This window comes from Lissotriton helveticus, chromosome 8 (genome assembly GCF_964261635.1).
Source record: "Lissotriton helveticus chromosome 8, aLisHel1.1, whole genome shotgun sequence".
In the NCBI taxonomy this organism is placed as follows: Eukaryota; Metazoa; Chordata; class Amphibia; order Caudata; family Salamandridae; genus Lissotriton; species Lissotriton helveticus.
Genome location: NC_136069.1, coordinates 1503198538 through 1503223354, shown reverse-complemented (window position 1 = coordinate 1503223354; position 24817 = coordinate 1503198538). Strand labels below are relative to the sequence as shown.

The 24817-nt window shown below is 45.7% G+C and overlaps 1 protein-coding gene across 2 annotated transcripts in view; it reads right to left on the bottom strand.

Moving 5' to 3' along the window:
* The window catches only part of LOC144773449 (disks large homolog 2), a 583523-nt gene that overhangs the window by 90110 nt on the left and 468596 nt on the right, over nt 1-24817 (bottom strand). For both annotated transcript variants that reach the window (XM_078658480.1, XM_078658479.1), the window contains exon 7: nt 21720-21892. In XM_078658480.1, coding sequence (XP_078514606.1) covers nt 21720-21892 — 173 coding nt within the window. The remainder of the gene's footprint in view (nt 1-21719; nt 21893-24817) is intronic.

Below are 24817 nucleotides of genomic sequence, written 5' to 3'. Positions count from 1 at the left end.
CACATTAGACATAGAAGAGAGACTGAGTCCCCAATTGTCGATCAAACTGAAACTGCTCTAGAACAATATCAAGACTTCAATAAAGGTTTCTTTTTCTTTATAGGTCCTGTCCAGAATAGTAAGTTAATACGTAGGTTAACCAGAACCCTTGAAGCAGTAGTGAATGAGACTACTTCCGCTCTAGGTAACTTAACTGAAGAGCAATCTGCTATGCGTTTTGTTGTGCTCCAAAATCGTCTCGTTCTTGTTAATGTTAATGTTATGTTAACTGGCATTTATTGAGCGCTCGTACGCCCGGAGGCTTCATGGCGCTGTAGGAAGGAACAGGGCGTGTCAGTCATTTGATAGAAGGAAGCAGCTCAATGATGTGCCTGAGAAAAGAGCCAGGTCTTCAGAAGATGTCTAAACCTGAGTAGATTATCGCTTAGTTTTAGATGAAGGGGGAGAGAGTTCCAGAAGGCAGCTGCGAGATGGTCAAAGCAGCTGCCTCCGAGACGTTTCCTTTTGTACGGCGGCACAATCAAAAGTGATTTATGGGTGGACCGGAGATGTCGGGAGGGGCTGTATTTATGGAATAGATCCCTAATGAATTGGGGGCCAGTGTCGTGTAGGGATTTGAATAAAATGCAGCCCGCTTTAAAGGCCACACGTTGTTCCACCGGCAACCAGTGTAATTGTTTCAGGCCAGATCTGACTGATTGCCTTCTAGTAATGTTCAGAAGAAGTCTGGCTGCTTGATTCTGAACCAACTGGAGGCGTTTAAGCTCTCCTTTTGGGAGCCCAAGATAGAGACTATTGGAAAAGTCTAGTCTGGACAAAACCAAGGAGATGACGATCTGAGAGAGAGCGGAGAAGGAAAAAAAACGTGCAATTTTTTTTATTTTTTTCAGCTGAAAAAAACTGGAGGAAACGACTGCTCCCACCTGTTTCTTCAAGGAAAGGTCTTCACTAATGTGGATGCCCAAACTTTTGACCGAAGATGACTTAGATGGAGGGGCACCCATGCAGGAGGGCCAAAAGCTGGGATTCCAACTATGTATGCTCTGTCCAGGCAAGACCAATTCGGTCTTGCCTGGGTTAAGTTTTAGGTGATTGCAGCTCATCCAACTCAGAATGTGGGACATGGTGTTTTGAAATTCTACCACTGAGTCCTTGGTGTTAAGAGGGAAGATGAGCTGCAAATCATCAGCATAGTTGAAGATGGTTGCCTTGGCGTTTCTGAGGGAAAACAGAAGAGGACGCAGGTACAAATTAAAAAGTAGGGGGGACAACGAAGACCCTTGAGGCACTCCACAGTTGGTGGATATGGTGGGGGCCGTAAAAGTGCCCAGTCTGACCGATTGAGTTCGGCCAGAGATGAACGAGCGGATCCAGCTCAAAGCCGGGCCCCTGAGGCCAGCCTGCTCGACACGGTCGACCAAGATGGTGTAGTCGACCGTGTCGAACGCAGCAGAAAGGTCTAACAGCACCAAAGCCTGGTGGATCCCCTCGTCCGCATTCCGCCTCAGGGAGTTCTGCACCGAGAGAATGACTTCTTCGGTTGAATGGCAGGGGCGGAAACCGGCCTGGTTGGGTGCAAGGTACCCAGATTTCTCCAAAAAAGTAGAGATACTGTCACAAACATGGGATTCCAAAAGTTTGGCGCAGTATGGCAACAGAGAAATAGGCCTGTAGTTGAGTGGGTCTGAGGGGTTGGCTCCTGTCTTTTTTAAAAGGGGAATGAGTAGGGCTTTTTTAAAATTGCTTGGGACTTTCCCTTGAGTGAGTGATCCATTCAACAAGGGAAGTAGGCCCTCAGGGATGAGGGTGCCTACTTCTTTCAAGATAAAAGGAGGGCAGATGTCGTCAGGGGAACCAGATTTGACTTTGGTAAGAAGTTTAGATAAGGTGGCATTATCAATATGAGGGAATGAAACCAGAGTGGCAGAATTGTGAAAGATGTCGGAGAGCAAAAGGGGGGGCTGAGTGGTGGGGATGCTCTGTTTGATGGTGCAGATTTTATTGAAAAAAAAAGGAATTGAGTGAGTTACAGAGTTCCTGAGTAGGAGTTATCGGGGGGAGGTTCTGTCACTGGTACTAAGGTTTTCCACTATATTGAACAGTTCTCTGGATTTATTATGAGCTTTAAGTATTTTTTCAGAGAAATATTCAGTTTTGTGTTTAAGGATAAGTTTGTGATAGTCCCTGCGAGCTTTACGGTAGTTATCCTTGTCTTGTTCTAAATAGGCTGAACGCCATTTTCGCTCCAGTTGACGGACCTCGAGCTTAAAATTTTTCAAAACAGGTGTAAACCACCTGTGTGCGTCGTTGAGGCGGGAACGAGAGAAGTTGGTGCATGGAGCATAAACATCGGCTGCCTGAAGTAGCCAACCTGAAAAAGCCTCTTCCATTTCATCAATGCCCTGGTCGAGTGAGGGAGGGGAGGAAGATAAGGATCCAATGAAGGTAGGAATATTGACATTCTTCCACAGTCTAGTTTTTCCTCCTGGCTGAGGTTGGGGCCTTCTGCTGCTTGCAATGGTGATGGTGAAATTGATCAGGTAATGATCCGACCAAATGCAGGGCATGATGGAATTAATAGCAAGAAGAATGTTTTGGGACCAGATTTGGTCTAAGCTATGCCCTTTGTCATGGGTGGGAAGATGTCATACTGGCCGTCATACTGGCCGATAGAGGTGGAGCTTGTAGAGTCATCGGATCTAGTTGCTGCATTTTCATTCCTAATAACGCGCCGTCTGTTTATTCAGCTATAACCAGACTTCATAAAATTGCCCATCAGTTACACCAGAATCCAGGCACCTGGACCTGGTCCGGTTGGCTCTGGAGTATCATATCTGCTTGGGGATGGAAAGTATTGTCATTCCTGGGTATAGCAGTAATGATCATATTCAGTTGCTGCCTCTGTTTACAATGTGGCCCTGCGATTTGCGGCATGTGTGCTACCTCTTGTATTCCTAGTCCTAAACCCCGTTCTAAGACAATTCGAGACGAGCAAATGATGCTATATGAACAGATAGATGGTATCATGAATATTGATGTTTCCTGATGGAAACGTAGGGCACAAGGAGGGAATGTGGAAAAGTAAATTTTGCCATGTTATATGTGCCTACGTGTTCCCCATCCTATGCTATATGTGCATGATCGATATGCATGTATCCCCCTATGATCGATTAAAGACGCAATTATAGTTGTGTCCAACTCTAGTATGCCAGTTTCCAGTTCTCGTGAAAGCAACGAGTATCAGGCCTAAGTTGCCACGTTTTACAGTGTGCACGTTAATTCATTGAATTGTCCCCGTTCCTAGGCCTCAAAAAGGGCCCGGACACCAGATTCAGCTCCAGTCTCCTGAACCCTCTCCGAGGAGCGATACAGCCCCCACCTGCATCCCTGACCCTTCGCTTACTTCCTGCCGCGCAGTGCCCGGCCCGGCCTGGCTCTGCCTGCCTGTCTGCCAAGAGTATGTTATGCTTCTAGTTATCAGTCCAGCCCTCCTTCTCTGCATTCCTAAGCTACTGAACTGTATCAACAGTTCCAGCTATGGTCTAGTCTCTCTGTCTCCATGTAAGAGAGTTACTGTATTAATATTCATAGAATATTCCTCGCACACGCAATACATGTAGAATAATGCATGCACCAGTCTTAGTGTCAAGTAGCCTTTGCCCTGATAACTTTTGGATTCTATCAACATGTACTAAAAACACCAGATACCAGATATGATATAGGTACATGTCGTCCTGACACCGCAGACTTTAGTCTCCTCTTCTAGCGCAGAAGTCATAGCCCCCAGTTCTCCCTGGTAACACGTCATTGCCCGTTTGCGCGCACCACTAGGTTAAAGGTCCCAGCTGCTCGAGTAGCCCCCTCCATGTTTCCGCCCCATTCATGACACTTCTGTGACGTTCATACCACATGCCTCAGTGTACGCCCTGTACACGCCTTCTTTCTCCACCCATTCACTCTTATCTTACGTTTGTCATAAGTTACGCCTACTGTATGCAATGTAATGTAATGTATTACTATATATATGCTGCACTGTCGATGAAGCATTGCAGCTGCCTTCCTTCTTATTTTATTTCAGGCTGTCCCGTTCCAGCCCCTTCCTTTTTGCCTGAATAAATCCTTTTGACTCGGACACATCGGATCCTGCCTCTTATTTATTGAGCTATCTGTTATTGTTAATTTAGTCAAAAATAGTCCCGGTATTATTTATTTATATACCACAGGCGCTGCGATGATATCGACCTTCGTAGCAGCGGGAATTTCCTCGCACCGACGGGGATGTGCTCCGCAAGCGGGCGATGCGATAAAACTTTCAGAAAGTCTTTAAAATCTTGGTTTCCAGCTTCCCAACACAGGTACAACTTCCAGAGGCACCACAACTGGCCCAAGGACTCTAGGAAGGACAGAACTCTCTCAGCAGAGTTCAGGGAAGCTGGGGTGAAGTGCTTTTGTTCCTGGGAATTCTTAACAGGGAGCCAGCTTTTCTCAGGCCCTTGGAGATTCCTTCAAGCAAGGGGACACAGCACAAAGCAAAGTCCTTCCCCTCTCCTTGGCAGCAAAGCAACTGCAGATCAGTCCAGCAATGCAACAGCAGGACGGTCTTCCTTTTTCAGTCTTCCAGCTTTCTCCCTGGAAGAGGTTCCTTCTTGATTCCAGGATGATCCAATTTTCTGTAGTCAGGGGTCCTGTACTTATACCCCTAAAAGTCTTTGTTCCCTTTGTACAGGAGGGCTCTGAGCCCGGTTTGAACCAGTTCTGGGTGTTCCTTGAGCACTTTGTTTTCCTGGTTTCTCCTTTCCTTTCAGAGAGAGGGGCAGGGTCGTCAGCCGCCCAGCAGGAGGTGGAGCCAGCATTGTGGAAGGCAGGCACAGCCCTCTTCAGGCCCAGGTGTTATCCCCTCCCACCACCCAAGATGCAGATTCAGTCATTCAGCCTAGGGCTGACCCAGCCAGCCTCCTGGGGGCTCCCCAGCCCCTGTCACTCTCAAACCAGACAATCAATTCACAAACAGGCCAAGGCACACAAAAGAGTCAGACAAGAGAACAGCAACTTTCTAAAAGTGCTGTTCTCAAACACAGGATTTAAAAAACCCCTTTCCTAAAAGATGTGTTATTAAATTCCGAGTTCAGGGATACCAGACTTGTATGTCCTACCTTGCTCCTATAGGAAGATATGCTGGTAGCCACTGTAGCCAGCATCCCCCATGATAGCCTATGGGCAAGGTAGCCTTACAATAGTGAAAAATGAAAATGGTTGTCATTCACTTCCAGAGCATGTCACCTGCACTAGTACATGCTCTACCTTTCACATACACTGCACCCTGCCCAAGGGGGTACCTTGGGCCTTCCATAGGGGTGACCAATGTGCACAGAAAGGGAAGGGTTAGGCCTGGTCAGTGGGGACACTGACCAGGAGGACATGGCAGTTCACAGACTGAACACAGGCACTGCGGCACCATTTTAGGGCTACTCATGTGGGTGGCACAATCAGTGCTGCAGGGCCACACTTAGCATTTGTATCACCAGCCCTGGCACACTCAGTGCACTTTACTAGGGTCTTTTTGGGGATACAAATATGCCAATCATGGATAACCAATTACAATAACAATTTACACAGGGAGCACTTGCACTTTGACACTGATCAGCAGTGGCAAAGTGCCCAAAGCATCTAAACCAGCAAAACGAAATTCAGCACAGCTTCAAAAATACAGGAGGCAGAGGCAAATTGACAGGGGAAACCACACCAAGGTTGCCAGGTCTAACACACATCAATCGAGGCAAAAGCATACTAGAACTCTTCATAATGACTTTGAATACCAGAAATTCAAAAATGTGCAAGAAAAGCTTTCAGTTACCCCAGAAGACAGTATTCTACGAGGGTTAAGAATTGTCATACCAGACAGTCTGAACTGAACTAGCCAATGAGGGACATTGTGTAGTCATTGCTATGAAAATTAGCTTTACAAAAATGAGTGTGGTTCCCTCGTCTTGCCGAAAGAGTTGAAAAAGAGTGAAGGTCATGCCATTTGTGCAACTGTCTGTCATCTAAGACAACCTCACATCTCTTGAACATGTCTGAGCCCCCAAAACATGCATAGGAGAAAATTGCGATTAATTTCTTTGGACCCCATCATCTACCAGTAATTGTTGATGAATATTCCCGTTTTCTCCTCGTGGAAGATCTGTCGTCAACTACTCATAACGGAGTCATTGAGAAGCTAGAAAGTATTTTTGCAACATGGGGTGTTCCTTCAATTTTGAAATCTGACAATGGTCCGCCTTTCAATTGTCGAAAATGTAAAGATTTTCTCACTCATTTCAATGTCAAGCATCAGAAAACGCACTTCTCTGGCCACAGGCGAATGGTGTGGTTGAGAGATTTATGAGTACCCTCAAGAAGACTGTTCAGTGTGCTGCATTGGAAAAGCTTGAACTCAAATTAGTACTTCAGTCTACACTTCGTGCATACAGGTCAACTCCCCATTCTAATACGGGTGACAGCCCTGCCACCTTAATGTTTGGGAGAGCCATACGAACCAAACTGCCACAATGGACCACTGAGAGATCCACTGACATTGATTACCTTTGAACCAATGATTAGTCTCACAATCGCTAAATGAAAACTTATGCGGAGAGACACTACTACGCTCGAAGAACTGTATTCAACAGAGGAGATCGAATGAAATGCAACTCCGATGCTCCTTTTAATGATGACCCACTGAGAGTTGTATCAAATAAAGGACACATGGTGACTGCTCACGTCCTGAAAAGTCCATTATGCAAGATTCTTCACATTTCCAGCACGTGCCTCGATCTTCACCAACTCCAGATGTCAGGAGTGAGACTTGTCCTACTGAGAATCCAGACAGCCCAATGACTGCACCAATATCTCTGTCACCAATGTCAGTCATGGACACTGCTCTGGTATCTCCGCATCATCACATGAACAAATCTGGTTGATTGATTAAAGCATCAACACGACTTATTGAAGAGCTGTAATGTGTATATGTATTATTGGCACTTTTTATTTAACAAATTGAGAGATGTAGTGTCTTGTGAGCTAGAGATGATGGGACCCTTTTGGTTCCTGACGGACTCCATAGAACAGTGACGTGTGGGTGATGGAATTCATGATGTTCAGTTAACGGTTCCGCACTGAGGAATAAAGATGTGTAATACAAAGCTGTATGTGTGGCATGATCATTTGCATGTACCCAGGCTGAGGCATTGTTCTTTGAAAATTCATATCTCTCTCAGGTGAATTTCTGTTGTTGTGGTGTCTATTTAAAGATAAAAATACAACCTATTTTTATAAATTGGTGTCATGTATTTATTGATTCTTGTTTCTTTCTTATTAAACTGCTTTGTTACACCTTAATACTTTACACTTGTTCCTCTGATACAGCTTCACAGCGCAGAGCCACATTTACCCAGGATTGAGCTATGATTTCTAAACAAATCTAACTGGACCCAGTACAGATTGTGATTTTAATACACAGTGAGGTCTCGCAACCACTCCATATAACAAAATGCTTTCCTCACACTTAGAAATGGAGAAATTGTGCAAATCCTACTGAGACAAAGCAGAGGTGGAGGAGAATTGAGCAGATCCAAGAACTCTATACAACATTATAGTGCACCCTATATATCAATCAATCAATTTCTTGCAAAGCGCTGCTACTCACCCGTAAGATATTCAAGGCGCTGAGGGGGGCTGCTGATCCATCTAGGCATACATGCCTTAGACCTGTATAATCTTTTGTCCGAGCCCAAACCCATCTGTCTCTTCCTTACTGAGACATGGTTGGGTGACTGCTCGGGCCCTGACATAGCCACTGCAATTCCTCCTAACTATGTTATTTTCAGGAAGGATAGGGCCAGCGGAAGGGGTGGTGGCGTCGCGATGGTGGTGGACAAGCGTTTCACATGCTCCATCAGTCAAACCAATGACATTCAAGGGTGTGAGTCCTTGGGTTTCTCCTTATCCGTGTCCCCTCATCAATCCTGTGCAGGGCTATTGATGTACAGACCCCCCGGTCCTATTGGCTCCTTTCATGAAGAGCTCCAGGCGGTGGTCTCGGCACTTTGCCTAAAAACTGATCACTGTCTGCTTTTGGGGGATTTTAACATTCATATGGACATGCAGAACGATGCTGATACTATTAAAATTTCTGACACCACATCTCCGTTGGGTCTCATCCCCTATCTCTCCGTCCCCACACACAACAAAGGCCACACGCTCGATCAAGTCTTTTCCACTATCTCGATAGACATTTCTACCCCAGTCCCTGTCCTATAGTCTGACCATTACCTTGTGAATTTCCATATCCTCCATTCTGACAAACCTGCGTCCAGTATACATGGTCGCCTTTTTCAGACCTCTCGAGCCTATCATCGAGTTTCTTCTGACATGCTGGCACAAGCACTCTTATCCCATCCTTGCCAGCTGTCAGGCAGGCTTGAGGCGGATCTGGATCTCCTGCAAACTTGGTTTGCGGAGAGACTGGACGAGCTAGCCCCTGTGACGACTTCTCGCAAGCTCGCCTGCCGAGCCTCTGCCCCTTGGTTTACTGCTGCCTTGTCTGAGAAGCGGCGGCAGTGTAAGAAAGCAGAAAGGGCTTGGCGTCACCATTATGATCTTTCAGCCAAGTTGGCTTATAGGGAATCTATTAAATCATACCATAGCGACATTACGTTGGAGAAGAAAGCCTATTTTGCTAGAAGAATCGAAGCTGCCACTAACACCAGTAAGGAAATATTTTCAATCGTCAAGGAATTCACTTCTCCCATTATGAGCACGTCTACATGCTCTCGTTCTGAATCTTGGGTCACCCAACTGGCCGATTTCTTCGCCAATAAAATTAAGTCCATTCAGGACTCCTTTCCACCCTTCGGTGCTGTGGTAGCTCCCTGTACTAGTGCCCTCCCTTCTCCGCTTCTGAATATCGGGGGTCCCACCCTTTCAAAATTCCCTTTTTTGTCCTGTTCATCCTCGCTGGACCTTCTCACCAAACTGAAGTCAGGCTCCCCTCTGGATCCTTGTCCGGCCAAATTGTTCGCAAAAATTGCACAAGTGATCAACCCCCTCATTAATCCCGTGCTTAATCTATCACTCAGCACTGGAGTGGTCCCTCCGGCTTGGAAGCAGGCGCTTATTTTGCCGCTTCTGAAAAAGCCTAATCTGGACCCTACGGCACACGCCAATTACAGGCCCATCTCTCTTCTACCAGCTTTTGCCAAGGTCGTAGAGAAGCATGTCCATTCTTCCCTCTCCAACTTCCTTGAGACTAATAACATCTTGCATTGCACCCAGTCCGGTTTCCGTGCTAATATGAGCACGGAGACGGCGCTGTTGGAAGTTACAGAGGCAATTAAGGAGGTCCTGGATCAGGGGGGCAAGGCGATGTTGGTGATACTGGATTTATCGGCGGCCTTTAAAACCGTCCCACACTGCGGTCTCCTTTCAAACTCAGTGAGATTGGTCTGCGGTGTTCAGCTGGTTTGAGTCCTTTCTAGCAGGCCGTCGTCAAACGGTCTGGGCTCCTCCGTTCTCAGCAGTCGTGCCGCCATTGGAGGTCGGGGTCCCTCAGGGCTCAATTTTGAGCCCTACCCTATTTAACATCTACATGGCCCCCTTGGCGGCACTGGCGGAGTCGTATGGTGACCAGATCGTTTCGTATGCTGATGACACCCAGCTCCTCTTCACCTGCGAGAAGGGTTCCGACTTCAATGGTGAGAGTATCCGAAGTTGCCTTGGGGCTGTGTTTGAATTGTTCCAGCTTAACAGCCTCAAGTGCAACTCTGATAAATCCGAGGTGCTCTTTTGTGGCTGCCCATCTGACCCTAGGTGGCACTCTTGGTGGCCTTCGGCCATGTTCCCTCCTTCAGCTGCTTCATCCACGGCCAAGAATCTTGGAGTGAAGATCGACAATGGCCTCACCCTGAAGCCCCAGATTCTCGGCCTGGCTGGAAAATGCTTCGGTCTTCTCAAAATTATCAGGAAATTTCTCCCTCTGCTCTCACAGGCTCACAGAAAAATTACGGTTCAGGCTCTCATAGGCTCTCGTTTGGATTATGCGAACGTGCTTTATCTCGGACTTCCGGAGTATCTTCTTTCACGCTTGCAAATAGTCCAAAATTCGGCCGCGCGAGCCATTTTTGGCCTTCATCGGAGAGCCAGGGCCTCAGATCTTTTGAAAGCCGTCCATTGGCTTCCGATTCGAAAACGAATCGCTTTCAAGGCACTCACGCTTGCTTTCAAAGCCCTTTATGACACCGGCGCCAAATACATCAGGAATCGGCTGGCTTTTTACCAGCCATCCAGATCGCTTAGGTCAGCTTCGCTGGCCTTGGCGTCTGTTCCTGTTATTAGGCGAGCACGCATTGGTGGCCGTTCTTTCAGACGCCTGGCGCCACAATTGTGGAATGCCTTGCCAGTGTCTCTGAGAAGGAATGTCAACCTGTTAGCCTTCAGGAAAGATCTTAAGTCCTGGTTGTTTGTTCAGTAGTTCCTGTCATCTGCCGCCTGCCTCTGTTCGGCTTTGGGTTTGAAGCGCCGGGACACTCCTCGGAGTAGCTGAGCGCTATATAAAACTCACCCTAACATAACATAACACTGTGGTTCAGTTGAAGAACCAGGTCGTAAGGTCTTTCCTGAATTGGGGCAGAGACAGCGATTATATGAGATGGAGAGGCAGGATTTTCCAGGTATTGGCGGTGAAGTAGGAGAAGGGTCTTCCTCTGGCCCTGGTATTATGGATCCGAGTGCCTGTTGGGTAGAGCGGAGGTGTCTAGTGGGTGCGTGGAATGAAAGGTGGTGGTTGAAGTATGCCGGTCCCTGTCGTGGAGGGCTTTGTAGCCGTGTATGAGGAAGTTGAAGGTGACCCTTTTGTTGACTGGGAGCTAGTTGAGTTCTCTCAGCTGTTCAGATATGTGGCTGCTGCGGCGGATGTTGAAGATGAGTCTGGCTGCGGCGTTTTGAATGTTCTGCAGTTACTTGAGGAGTTTCTGGGTGATGCTGGCATAGAGTGCGTTGCAGTAGTCTAGAGCGCGTGGGTGACTGTCTTACTGGACACGGTGGGGATCCACCTTAAAATCTCTTGAAGGAGATGAAGCATGTGAAAGCAGGATGAAGAGATGGTGTTGATCTGGCAGTTCATGGTAATCGAGGAGTCCAGTGTGATGCTGAGGTTTCCTGTGTGGTCCATGGGTGTGAGGGGTGTTCCTAGTGCAACTGGCCACCACCAAGCATCCCAAGCGGAGGGGGTGGGTGTCAGGATGAGAACTCCGTATTTTTCTGGGTTGAGCTTGAGGCAGCGGTCTCTCATCCAGGTGGCAATGGCCTTGATCCCATTGTGTAAGATGCTCCTGGCAACTGTGAGTTCATTGTTGGTGCGGCTCTTGCAAATTATCTTGTAGCCATCTGGGATGGTGATGGCAATGTCCGGGGCTGAGCTGAGATTCGTCCAGGTTCCTGTGAGGAAGGCAATGTCGGGGAGACAGAGTCGAGTAAGTCCCAGATCTCTCTGGCTTGTTTGCAGATCATAAACAACTTAACCATTTTACAGGTTTGGAGGGATCTGGCATTTGCTGCAACCTACTAGGGAAGGAGATGAGATGGGGAGGGATACTAATAGTGTTATTGCACACATGATCTCTTCCTCATGCACCCTCACATTTGGCCCATAACAGTGACGTGGGGATGGGGGATGTGTTACAGCAGATAGTGCCTATTTAATGCAAGTACTAACTTGTGGATACTTCACCACCGGTTTCCATCGGAAATCAATTGCTGGAGATAAAGATTAGGATAGTGTTTCTAGAATTGAAAAAGTGGATCATTGAATGCTTTGCTTAATTACAAGACCCGCAAATTCGCGTCTGATGGAGCAAAAAAGTATGTGAGGAGCATGGTCGAAGAACGAGCCAATGTAGTTACAGTTGCTCATTTATTCATTAAGATGTTTTACAGCAAGCTCCATAACTCATTTTGGAGCAAGTAAGGGGGGGAAAAGGGAATAGTGTCAGGATGGCCATAGATGTGGCAGTGAAGACACAGGGGCAGGATACAGGATGTGGGAAATGCTAAAAAGAGGATGGACAGCTAGTGGGTCACAAAAGCAGCTGCAGATTAATTTTCACCTATGCTTCCTCTACACATGAGGGATTTTCTGGGGGAAAATATCTGCATATGAAACATATATTTTGAATACCAACCTTTAAATGACTCCCTTGGTCTTTTACACAAACTGAAGTGAAAGGCTCTGAGTCTTGAAGATTCAGTAGACAATTTCAAGTAGTTTAGAAAATCTCTCACAGAAGACACATTATAAAAAGGAAAACTTAATGTGGAGTAAGGTGTTTTAATAATAAGACTACATCCGTATGACTGAAATGTGAGACTGAATATTAATGTGTAATAGATCTGACCACACTTGATTTTGTAACAATTTTCATGAATAGATTTGAAAAGAAAAAACAGTAATTGAGTTCACTACATTTCCATGAGCAGATTGTACCAAATAGATTTATACACATTTTCTCTTTTTGAAAGCTGCCAAGAGTTTTAGATAATACAGACCCCGAATCTATGTAATGGCTTTTTCAAGAAGCGAAAAGCAAATGATAGGAGCATTCATGTAGAAAACTGATTGATTTTTTCTTTCAGAGTGAGTAATGATGGAGCTAGAGGACGTGTATTTGAGGTGACATCTGCATGTAGCATACTTCCCTGGTGGCCCTTTGTTATGCAGACATTGCCAGATCCGTCTTCTTTTGATGCTGAACTTTGCGGTTTGGGCTAAGCAGGCTGTATGTAAAGCAGAATTCAATAATTTTCCATTGTTCAGGTTTAGTTTGATACACAGCATAGACACACCATAGATCAAATTTTTCATAAAACTGCTGTATTTGTTCTAGACTAGGATGGCTGCTCACTGGGTTCTTACTACAGAGATCTGGCAAGTTCTAGATGTAATAGTGGCAGGGATGACCTTGCCTCTGATGTCATGGTAATGCCGCAGAGCAGTAAAAATCAGGATGACACAGTTTGACCACTCCTTCTGCATTTCCTTACTGGTGGCTATTACCGTGACACCTCATAATAATTTCCAAGCAATGAATAACCACCTGCTAATGGCTGGAACGCAAATACTTAAAGATTAAGGGCCAGATGTAGGTAAATTTTATTTTCCGACCTCTTAAATACCGAGTCATACCGACTCGGTATTTCAGAGGTCGGAAAATAAAAATACCGAGATGTAGGTAAATGCAGATGTGCAATTACCGAATCGGAAACAGTCGGTAATTTCCGATGCGGTAAATACCGACCAGTTAATGCCCATGCATTCCTATGGGCTTTGAAGCCCATAGGATTGATTGGGCATTTACCGGTCGGTATTTACCGCATCGGGAAATACCGACTGTCACAAGGGTGCAGGGGGTGTCACTTTGACACCCTCTGGCACCCCCAAAAGAGGCTCGGGTGCCATGTGGCAGGCATACCCTGCCCTAAGGGCAGGTCTGCCTGTCGTATGGCATAGGTGTGCATGCACACATGTGCATGCACACCAGAATCGGTATTTTACCATCAAGTATTATTTGATGGTAAAATACCGATTTTGTACTGCTTGTGGGACTCAGAAGAGTCCCACCTACATACCAATTTACCGGAATCCGTAATGTTACCGACTCGGTATTTTACATACTCGGTAAATTTACCTATCGGTAAATTTACCGAGTCTGTAAAATACAGGTACCTACATGTCAAATTGCTTTTACCGGGTGGTAATGGCCGAATTCGGCCGTTACCACCCGGTAAAAGCCTACCTACATCTGGCCCTAAGACTTTACCAGTCTTAAGTATGTGTTGGACCTGGCCCTCTTTGCATGGTAACCCCTAGTCTTTTGCCTTCTGTACCTGAACCAATTTCTGTTGGCTTTTAGGACTGTGCACTTTACTATGGCTACCCAGTGCTAAAGTGCCTCTGCTTTGTCTCCGAAACAGGTAACATTAGCTTCCACCTAATTAACACCTTTTATTTACTTGTAAGTCCCTCCAATATGGTACTACGTGTACACAGGCCCTGCAAATAAAATGCTACTAGTGGGCAGCAGAACCCATTGTGCCTTTTACTAAAACAGTTTTTTAAAACATGACCCAGGCCTGTCACTGCAGCCTGTAATTCAGTTTTTAACTGCCATTTCTTTTTAATGCTTATAGATCACCCCGAAGGTAGGCCCTAAAGGCCTGGGCCAGGTGCATTGTATTAAAAAGAAGTAGGACATGTGTACTTAGGTTTTATGTGTCCTGGCAGTGAAAAACCCCCTAAAATAGTTTTTCACTGTTGTAAGGCATATCTCTATTATTGACTAACACTGGGTTACCTTGGTACATTTAATTAGCGCTAACTTTAGATGTCCATCACAACCCCCTTTTGTACCGCTTTGGCCGCCATAAGTGTGGCAGGGTATGCTCAGACCTGAGTCCCTTGCTCACTTTGCCACTGGATTCAAGCAAGCCGGGCTGAAGACGGCTGGAATGCCAGAAACCGGTCCTCGGAAGCTTGTTTCCGGTCCAGGGAAGGCATGGCTTGGCAGTTCGGGTTGGACTGTTCCCATGAGGCACAGGGTCAGACTGATTTGCATATAGCCATGTCTGAACTGGGGTGGCAGAGTGGGCTAAAGAACGGTGATGGATCAAACCCAGATCTTTTGACTGGGTGTGAGTGTTTAATTGGTTCAGATGCTCCGTCCATCACCACCCCCTTTTGTACCGCTTTGGCCGCCATAAGAGTGGCAGGGTATGCTCAGACGTGAGTCCCTTGCTCACTTTGCCACTGGATTCAAGCAAGCCGGACTGAAGACGGCTGGAATGCCAGAAACCGGTCCTCGGAAGCTTGTTTCCGGTCCAGGGAAGGCATGGCTTGGCAGTTCAAGCTGGACTGTTCCCATGAGGCACAGGGTCAGACTGATTTGCATATAGCCATGTCTGAACTGGGGTGGCGGAGTGGGCTAAAGAACAGTGATGGATCAAACCCAGATCTTTTGACTGGGTGTGAGTGTTTGATTGGTTCAGATGCTCCGTCCATCACCACCCCCTTTTGTACCGCTTTGGCCGCCATAAGTGTGGCAGGGTATGCTGAGACGTGAGTCCCTTGCTCACTTTGCCACTGGATTCAAGCAAGCCGGGCTGAAGACGGCTGGAATGCCAGAAACCGGTCCTCGGTAGCTTGTTTCCGGTCCAGGGAAGGCATGGCTTGGCAGTTCGGGCTGGACTGTTCCCATGAGCACAGGGTCAGACTGATTTGCATATAGCCATGTCTGAACTGGGGTGGCAGAGTGGGCTAAAGAACGGTGATGGATCAAACCCAGATCTTTTAACTGGGTGTGAGTGTTTGATTGGTTCATATGCTCCGTCCATCACAACCCCCTTTTATACCGCTTTGGCCGCCATAAGTGTGGCAGGGTATGCTCAGACCTGAGTCCCTTGCTCACTTCGCCACTGGATTCAAGCAAGCCGGGCTGAAGACGGCTGGAATGCCAGAAACCGGTCCTCGGAAGCTTGTTTCCGGTCCAGGGAAGGCATGGCTTGGCAGTCGGGCTGGACTGTTCCCATGAGGCACAGGGTCAGACTGATTTGCATATAGCCATGTCTGAACTGGGGTGGCAGAGTGGGCTAAAGAACGGTGATGGATCAAACCCAGATCTTTTGACTGGGTGTGAGTGTTTGATTGGTTCAGATGCTCCGTCCATCACCACCCCCTTTTGTACCGCTTTGGCCGCCATAAGTGTGGCAGGGTATGCTCAGACGTGAGTCCCTTGCTCACTTTGCCACTGGATTCAAGCAAGTCGGGCTGAATACGGCTGGAATGCCAGAAACCGGTCCTCGGAAGCTTGTTTCCGGTCCAGGGAAGGCATGGCTTGGCAGTTCGGGCTGGACTGTTCCCATGAGGCACAGGGTCAGACTGATTTGCATATAGCCATGTCGAACTGGGGTGGCAGGGTGGGCTAAAGAACGGTGATGGATCAAACCCAGATCTTTTGACTGGGTGTGAGTGTTTGATTGGTTCATATGCTCCGTCCATCACAACCCCCTTTTGCACCGCTTTGACCGCCATAAGTGTGGCAGGGTATGCTCAGACCTGAGTCCCTTGCTTACTTTGCCACTGGATTCAAGCAAGCCGGGCTGAAGACGGCTGGAATGCCAGAAACCGGCCCTCGGAAGCTTGTTTCCGGTCCAGGGAAGGCATGGCTTGGCAGTTCGGGCTGGACTGTTCCCATGAGGCACAGGGTCAGACTGATTTGCATATAGCCATGTCTGAACTGGGGTGGCAGAGTGGGCTAAAGAACGGTGATGGATCAAACCCAGATCTTTTGACTGGGTGTGAGTGTTTGATTGGTTCAGATGCTCCGTCCATCACCACCCCCTTTTGTACCGCTTTGGCCGCCATAAGTGTGGCAGGGTATGCTCAGACGTGAGTCCCTTGCTCACTTTGCCACTGGATTCAAGCAAGTCGGGCTGAATACGGCTGGAATGCCAGAAACCGGTCCTCGGAAGCTTGTTTCCGGTCCAGGGAAGGCATGGCTTGGCAGTTCGGGCTGGACTGTTCCCATGAGGCACAGGGTCAGACTGATTTGCATATAGCCATGTCGAACTGGAGTGGCAGAGTGGGCTAAAGAACGGTGATGGATCAAACCCAGATCTTTTGACTGGGTGTGAGTGTTTGATTGGTTCAGATGCTCCGTCCATCACCACCCCCTTTTGTACCGCTTTGGCCGCCATAAGTGTGGCAGGGTATGCTCAGACGTGAGTCCCTTGCTCACTTTGCCACTGGATTCAAGCAAGCCGGGCTGAAGACGGCTGGAAAGCCAGAAACCGGTCCTCGGAAGCTTGTTTCCAGTCCAGGGAAGGCATGGCTTGGCAGTTCCGGCTGAACTGTTCCCATGAGGCACAGGGTCGGACTGATTTGCATATAGCCATGTCTGAACTGGGGTGGCAGAGTGGGCTAAAGAACGGTGATGGATCAAACCCAGATCTTTTGACTGGGTGTGAGTGTTTGATTGGTTCAGATGCTCCGTCCATCACCACCCCCTTTTGTACAACTTTAGATTGGGAGCAGATGGAAAAATATTGTTTCCACTCAAATGAATTGTAATTTAAAATCCTATTTACTAGTGAAGTCAGATTTTAAGGTACAATAGTGAAAATGCTACTTTTAGAAAGTTGGCATTTTCTTATGCCAACCAACTGTGCTTTCTGCTACTGTCCTGAGTCACATGACTGTGAATGGCTCTGCCGTTGGGTAACACAAAGATGTCTTTGGTGTGGACAGGATGGGCCATCCCCAAAGGATGGCTGGGGAGGAGCTGTGCACAGCACACACAAAGGAACCTGACACCAGGCATGCCCTGCCTTTTGTCGCCCCCAGACAGTTTGGAGCCTTGACCAGGAGAAGGGGAGAAACTTTCCAGACCCAGTTGTGAGGGTAGGACTGGGAGTCTCCCACACAAAGGTTGGCACCAGGTATAAATAATGGAGCTGCAAAGTCATTCTTCAGAACACTCCTAAACATGTGGAAGATTCAGGGGAAGGACTGCCCTGCTGCCAACGACTGCCTTGTAGGAAGGAAGCCTCGACCTGCGTGCCTTTATCCCAGGCTACCCAGAGTAACTCTGAGGGTCAATCTGGCTCCCTCCTGTGTGAGCTACAAGTACACAACAGGCTTCAGATGCCTTCCAGCAACTAGCCCGCCGACCCTGCTGCAACCGGACCTGCCCAGACCCCCAACTAGAACTCCCTGAGCCCTTCTGATGGCCTCTGCTGGAGTGAGTCCTGATTCCCAGGTGCTCCCTCTCAAGTCCTGGAGCCTTAGCTGGCATCAGTGAAGCCATCCTTCTAAAGAAAAGCTGAAAATCATGAAGTTTGGGCTCTTCGCAATCGTAAACAGGCCCATTTGCGCCAAGACCCTGCCTCCCGCGACACCCATTAATATGAAGCTCCAGTGAGGCCTGCTCTTCACACCACCAGTGATTAGCAAAATGCAACAGTTGCACTTGTTGCTACAGGAACGACAGCCTGGGATGACTGCCAACACAAAGTTATAGCGATGCCCATCTGCGACCGGCTCTTCGCGCTACAGTGATGACCATTCATGATACCCTCTTTGTGATATAGCAATGACCATCTGTGACGCTCAAACTGCTCCTTGCGGCCTCCTCCAATGTGAATGAAACTCTTTGCAACTGACATGATAAGATAACTCTTCGGCAGGAGTAACCTGTCCATGTATCGACCCGCACTTTACCGTGGATGACCTGGACTTGTGGCTTTTCCCCCTTCCAGCATGACTAGTTGAGTGCGAGTGGTACTTGATGGTTAAGGAGCTATCTTCGCTGAAAACTTTAAACCTGAATATATCAGGCTCTAATTATTGTCATTCTCATATCATTTTATTTCTTAAAAATGTACTCTATTTTTCTAAATTGCTTTGGGACTTTTCTTATGTTGTGTTTTCACTTTATTACAGTATCGGTGCTGCATAAATACTTTACACACTGCCTCTGAGTTAAGCCTGACTGCTTTGTGCCAAGCTAATAGAGAGTTAAGCACAGGTTAATTTAGTAACGTTTGTGGTTCACCCTGACAAGGTTTGCGTTGGTTGCCTGAGTGGGGCTTCCACCTCCCTCAACCAATAACCTAATTTCTTACAGTATGGTATTGTAAATCCGCTACTTAATATGGTAATGCCCCTTGGAAATTCTGTTACCTCGGCTGGGAATTACCGCTGCATTTACCAATAAGAGCTAATGAGGGGTTTTTTTTTTTCCACCTGAGGTTGATTAAAAGGAAGAATCATAGTGCTGGATAATAATACACCTGTTGTTTTAGCAGAAATATAATTTCTTCTTAACTTGTTTTTGTTAGCAAATAACAAATAAAAAATAAGATGTAGTGACACAGTTACAGCATGTTTTTTTCTGATTCTTTTGCTCAGAGTTTATTTTATTTGTGCTCTTTGTAAACACTGTGCAGCAGCCTTGGAGCGCGTTTAAAGTAGGAGGCATATAGGAGGGGGATGGTACCTTCAATAGGATGTTTTACGAGTACCAGGTGAAGGAGAGCTGATTAGTCAGACTGTTGATAGTGCCCACCATCAAGTGTGACCTCAACATGATGAGAAAGCCTTGGAAAGAAGCATGAGAGGGTCAAGGCAGTCTTAGGCCTCTGATCAGGCAGGACTGGCAGTACAGCTGGAAAGGGATGTTGTGGAGAAGATACAATTATCTACATGCCAAGGTAAAGAGGAGGGTATTTAAAGATCTCCTGAATTCAAATCATTTTCTAGGCTCATTTGCAGTGAAAGAGAGTTCCACAGGGAGGAACCCTGGGTATGAAAAGAGCTATTTATGAGCCACTTGCATCTGAATGGTAGGCTTCTCCAACAGGCCTCTTGTTTATGGTAAGTGACGATATAGTCTTATAGCCCACCGTAGCGGGTTATACCAGCCATTAAAAGCCCGCTCCAGTGTTTAACAAGGGAGCAGACGTTTAATGGCTGGTATAGCCCAGCTACAGCAGGCTATAAGAACATTCCACCACTAGAGGGCAGAATGTTCTAACAAATAAAACAAAGGTGATTTAAACCCCCTTCGGTTCGATGTGACCTTTGTTTACAGCAGGCTTCTCCAACGAGTAGCTCGTGAGCTATTGGTAGCTCTCCGGCTACCTGTGAGTAGCTCTCCTGTGTGTTGTCCAGCCTACTAAATTAGAAGCTTTTGTTTGGTTTAATTAATTTCATACCTGCCAGCTTACAACATATTTTCACTGTGTGAAGAGGCAGGGCCTTGAAGGGGGCCGGACCTGGTGCTGAGAGTGCAGAGGCACTCTGACCCTCGCCACGTCCCCTACCCACTCCCCTTTAAACAAAAAAAAAATAAAGGGTCATCGAGGATGTCCCCTATGTTCTGAGGTGCTTTCACACCTTCTATGGACATTGGCTGGTTACTGCCTCCAAAAATGAGCTGGAAATACACTGTTTACAGTGGTTTTCAGCTCGTTTTCCCTACCACCCTGTGATTTCAGCTCCTCCCTGGGGGACGTGTGAAGGGAGCTGGAATCGTGTGACACACGATGGCACCGTGTGAGTTGGCAGGTCTGTAATATATGTATCAAATTCAAAACAATTTCCCTTTTGTGCCTCCTATCAATGCTCAGGATCTATTGTTAATCAATCAGAATGCACTTGAATAAAGAACTTAAACTATCTTGGCTCTTCCAGAAATAATTACTGTTTCCTATAGTTAAAAATATTTGTATTTAAATTATTTACATGAAATGTATTCGCAGTGTATGAATCAAAGAAAAAATCTAAAACCATCAAGTGCTTAAATAAACAAACATCACCTATACATGAAAATGTAAAAAGGTCTTGAAATAAATAAACCTATATCTAATGGACACCTCTAATAATTCATACATTCTCAACATTTTGAATATATACAATAAAAAGTATCTCAAGTTGCACAAATATTGTTTCTAAGCAAGTCGTTTATAGAAATACTGTCAAATTCTTTATAGAGATACTGTCATCGAGGCTGTCCCCGATGTCCTGGGGTATTTTCACACCATTTGTGCACATCGGCTGGTTACTGCCTCCAACAACAAGCTGGAAATCCACTGTTTACAGTGGTTTTTAGCTTGTTTTCCCAACCACAGCGTAATTTCAAGTCCTCCCTGGGGGACTGTGTGAATGGAGCCTAAATCGTGTGACACACAGTGGCACCATGTGAGTTGGCAATATATATATATACCAAAATTGAAAGTGTGTATTTGATATGAAAATGCATGTATTTTCAAAACCCATAATTTCCAAAATCTATTTAAATCTGGTATATGAATGATAAATATGAGATAAAAAATGATACACATATTACTTTTGTTATTACCTAGGTGCCAGGGGGCATTGCATCTGTGGCTGTTATGTACTGCCCTTGTAGAGGCATTCCAAATTGCATTACTGCTGGCAATCCTACACTGAGGAGTCGTGGCTGGTAACCGTGCAAAGGAAGCCCACTAATATACTCTTATCTGATGTGTTCAAAACTAATATTATTAGTAGCTCATGAGGATTTTCATTGAGCATAAGTAGCTCTTGAAAGTTGAAAGTTGGAGACCCCTGGTTTACAGCAACAGCTGTGAACACAAACATTGGAATGTTGGAGCTCTCGGCTTTTACCAGCTATTAGAGGCCTGGAGAGCTCCATGGCCTTCAATAGAACGCCCAACATTCCAATGTTCTAATCAGTTTTACAGCATAGCCCGGTGAGTGGCCCTGGAGTGTCTTGCGTACTAGGCAGAGTGTTTTTAAGGCCGCTCGTTCTTTCACTAGGAGCCTATAGAAGGTTTTTAAGGCCAGTTTGAAGTGAGCTTGTCATTTCAAACAAAAGAACATGCCGGCTGCTGAACACTTTTGAACCCTTTGGACCATCGCACTTCATATTTTCTACTTATCCGGTATTGCAACATTACATCAATTTTTGAACTGCCTTGCCTTGTATATATAATTCGGCCAGTATAGATTATGTGTTTAATGTTTTGTTTAATTTTATATTATGGGTGCTCAGAAGTTCGCCTACATGTTGCAAATAAAAAAAATCCGAAACAAACACACAAAGGGCTGCGATGATGGAGTAAGCTGTGACGAACGATAATGTACTTACTCTTTCTGCTACAAATCGGACAGACTGGACGCTAGTGCCGTATAGATTGTCGTTGTACTGGCCGGCCTCTATAAATTTGTGCTCCTGGATATCTTTTTCCATTTGTTCCCTGGAGGCGACAAAGTGATAGTCTCTTCCATCCACTTCATATTCACGCTTTGGTCTTGTAGTATCTTCATGCGAGGAGAGAGAAGAAGAAAACAGTAAGTGAACTTCAGAGATCTCACAAGACGCAATCACGCATGCGCAGGAAGCAGCATTCCCAAAGGGGCGGCCATTTTGTTGCATTCGGTTTTAGTTTTTAGCGGTTTAACAGGGCGAGCGCAATTAGCAATCTTAATAAGTATTTCCAATACATTTACAACCTGTAACTTGTAGCAAAACTTATGATGACCTTTGGCAAAATGGGCACAAACAAAATGATGTTAAACCGTTTGTGCTCGTTCAACACTTTTTGTTTACAGTCAAATATAACTGGATGCAAGATTTGTTTGCAGTATGAGTTTGTGTGTCCGGTTTGATGCCAAGGTCTAAATGACGTTCCAGTTTTATTATATATGCCACCTGGTGTCCAGCTTCAATGCCAAGCAGATATTTGTTTAAGACTAAGTCCAAGTGGTTTTGACACAAAAAGGAATTAAATAATACAAACAAGGACCCCTCCTACTTGTGCTCACTGGGGCTGATTTTCAGTTGGGGGTTTAGTGAAAAATCCCACAATTTCTCAATGCGGGAAAAATCCAGAGGAGGATCTACTAATGAAATCAGAGCCACTGTGAGGATCTATCTTATGATACCGGATTCTTCTCTGTATTTAGCGTGTTCTCCAGAAATATGAAAAATGGGAATACTCACCCAACAGTAAGTCATGCTGGCAAGAAATATAGAACTAAACGATCTACCTCTGTCACATTTCTTCCATTTCATAAAAGATTTTTCTACCCAGGGAAGTCAAACAGACAAATGAGCCCCTGGAAGTAGGGTGGGTAATGCCCAGGTGGCTGTTTTTGGCAGCTCTTAGATTGCAAGATGGTATTATTAATAAAAATTATATCGAGGGTGATTTGAAAAGTCATACATTTTGCCAACCAGCCTCTCATGTGTGACAATTTATGACTGTTTGCCTTAATGAAGAAATATAAATGTGTATATGTGCATTGCATTTCACCTTCAGAGATACTCACTTATATGTATTGTAATGTAATGTAAACTGGATTTGTAACGTGCACTATCACCCAACGGGTATCCTGGCGCTGAGAAAGTACTTTGTTGTTATATGGCGTAGTTAAACATCCACCCTAAGATGAAACATACAGCACATTGAGGGCAGGAAAGGAAACAGAGTAAGACAGCTGGGTGAGTCGGTGACACTACATCTATGTATTATTTCTCCCTTGGGAACAGCCAAGTCTTCAGCTTCTTCCTGAAATGCATTAAGTTCTTGCTTTGCCTAATGTCATTTGGAAGTTCATTCCACATCCGTGAGGCCACGGAGATGAAGGCTCTCCCTCCAGTCCTCATTCTTTTAAATTTTGTAGTTGTGTACCAAATTTGCTGTTGAAGAACGGAGGTTTCTTGGGGGAGTGTACCACGTGAATTTTCTCTGCAGTGGTAGAGGACCCAGATCATGTACTGGCTTGAAAACGATGCAGAGAGATTTAAAATGTATCCTCTGCCGAATCGGCAGCCAATGAAGATCTCTTAGGGCCAGCGATGCCGAGGACCTGCGCTGCCAGTTTAGAGCTAGCTTTGCTGCTATGTTTGGATTCTTTGTGACTTTAGTAGCAAGGAGTTTGTAGCTCCAAGACACAGGGAGTTACAATAATCCAGCCTGCTCAGAATAACGTTCCTTACTCCTTGTTGTGTGGCAGGTACTGGCAATAGCGGGAGAATCTTTCGTAGTGCTCTAATCAAGGAAAAACATGTGCCAACTGTTTTGTTGATTTGTGAGTCCAGTTGAAGGTTATTATCCATCAACACCCCCAGATTGCGTACTGTTTTGGCTAGAGTTAGCGAAGTATCTGTAGGGGGGATTCAGAAGTCAACAGGAAGGGGATGAGCTATTTTGCTCATAGTGCAATATACGACTTCTGTTTTGTCTCCATTGAATTGGAGAAAGTTGTTTCTAAGCCAGTTTTTGGTACTTTCCATGCACTTATGAAATTTATCCATGGGTATTGTTTGATTCCCTTCCAGCGAAAACACAAGCTAGTGTAGTCGGCATAGTTGACTAGTTCTACTCCAAAGGAATTGATGATAGGAATACGTGGACGCAAGTATATATTGAATAAAATCAGGCTCATTGCTGAACCCTGCGGGACCCCATGTTGGACAGAAGTCTTCGGAGATTTGAAAGGTTGAATACTCAATGCCTGGGTCCTATCTATTGGCATAGAGATTTACTTTGCTTTTCATAACTCTGCATGTTTAAACTTTTCACATTGTGGAACATCTGTATGTGTGAAGTTGGAAAACTGGTGATCTATCAACGATAAATTTAGCAATTTTCTTTCTTCTTCAGTTGGAAAAAAATTCCAAGTGAGGTGTTCCCCTCTCTCACATGTTCTTGAATGTTCTTCAACATTTACACCTTGACAATAAGGTGTACACTTGGAAGCATTGAAAACAGAGCTGAGCTTGTCAAATCACAGAATGGAAATATCAATTCATGTTTCCGGGATGACCAACAAAAATGCAAATACTATGCACTAAACTTCAATATACATAACTTTGCTTCTTAAATCCAGATTGTGGATATGCCAAAATCCTTACTTGAACTTAGTATGCTGTGGGTTGATGGGCCGGTTCCTAGCAAATACGTTTGGGACAGTCACTGCAAATGTTTCTAAACACCCTCTAAGTTACAACGACCCAGCTAATGCAGTGTACCTTGAAGTACCAGATCTACTCATGAATAAGCAGCAAATTGTCCAAAATCTCGCTGCCGGACTAATTGCAGGGCATCCGAGTATTACGCATGCTAGGCCTATTTTGCATAAACTACATTGGTTATCGATCAAACAAAGAATTCGCTTCAAGGTCTTACGCCTGGTGCCTATTGTGTTGATAAGCCTAGTTAGATCAAAAAGGGCATTCAG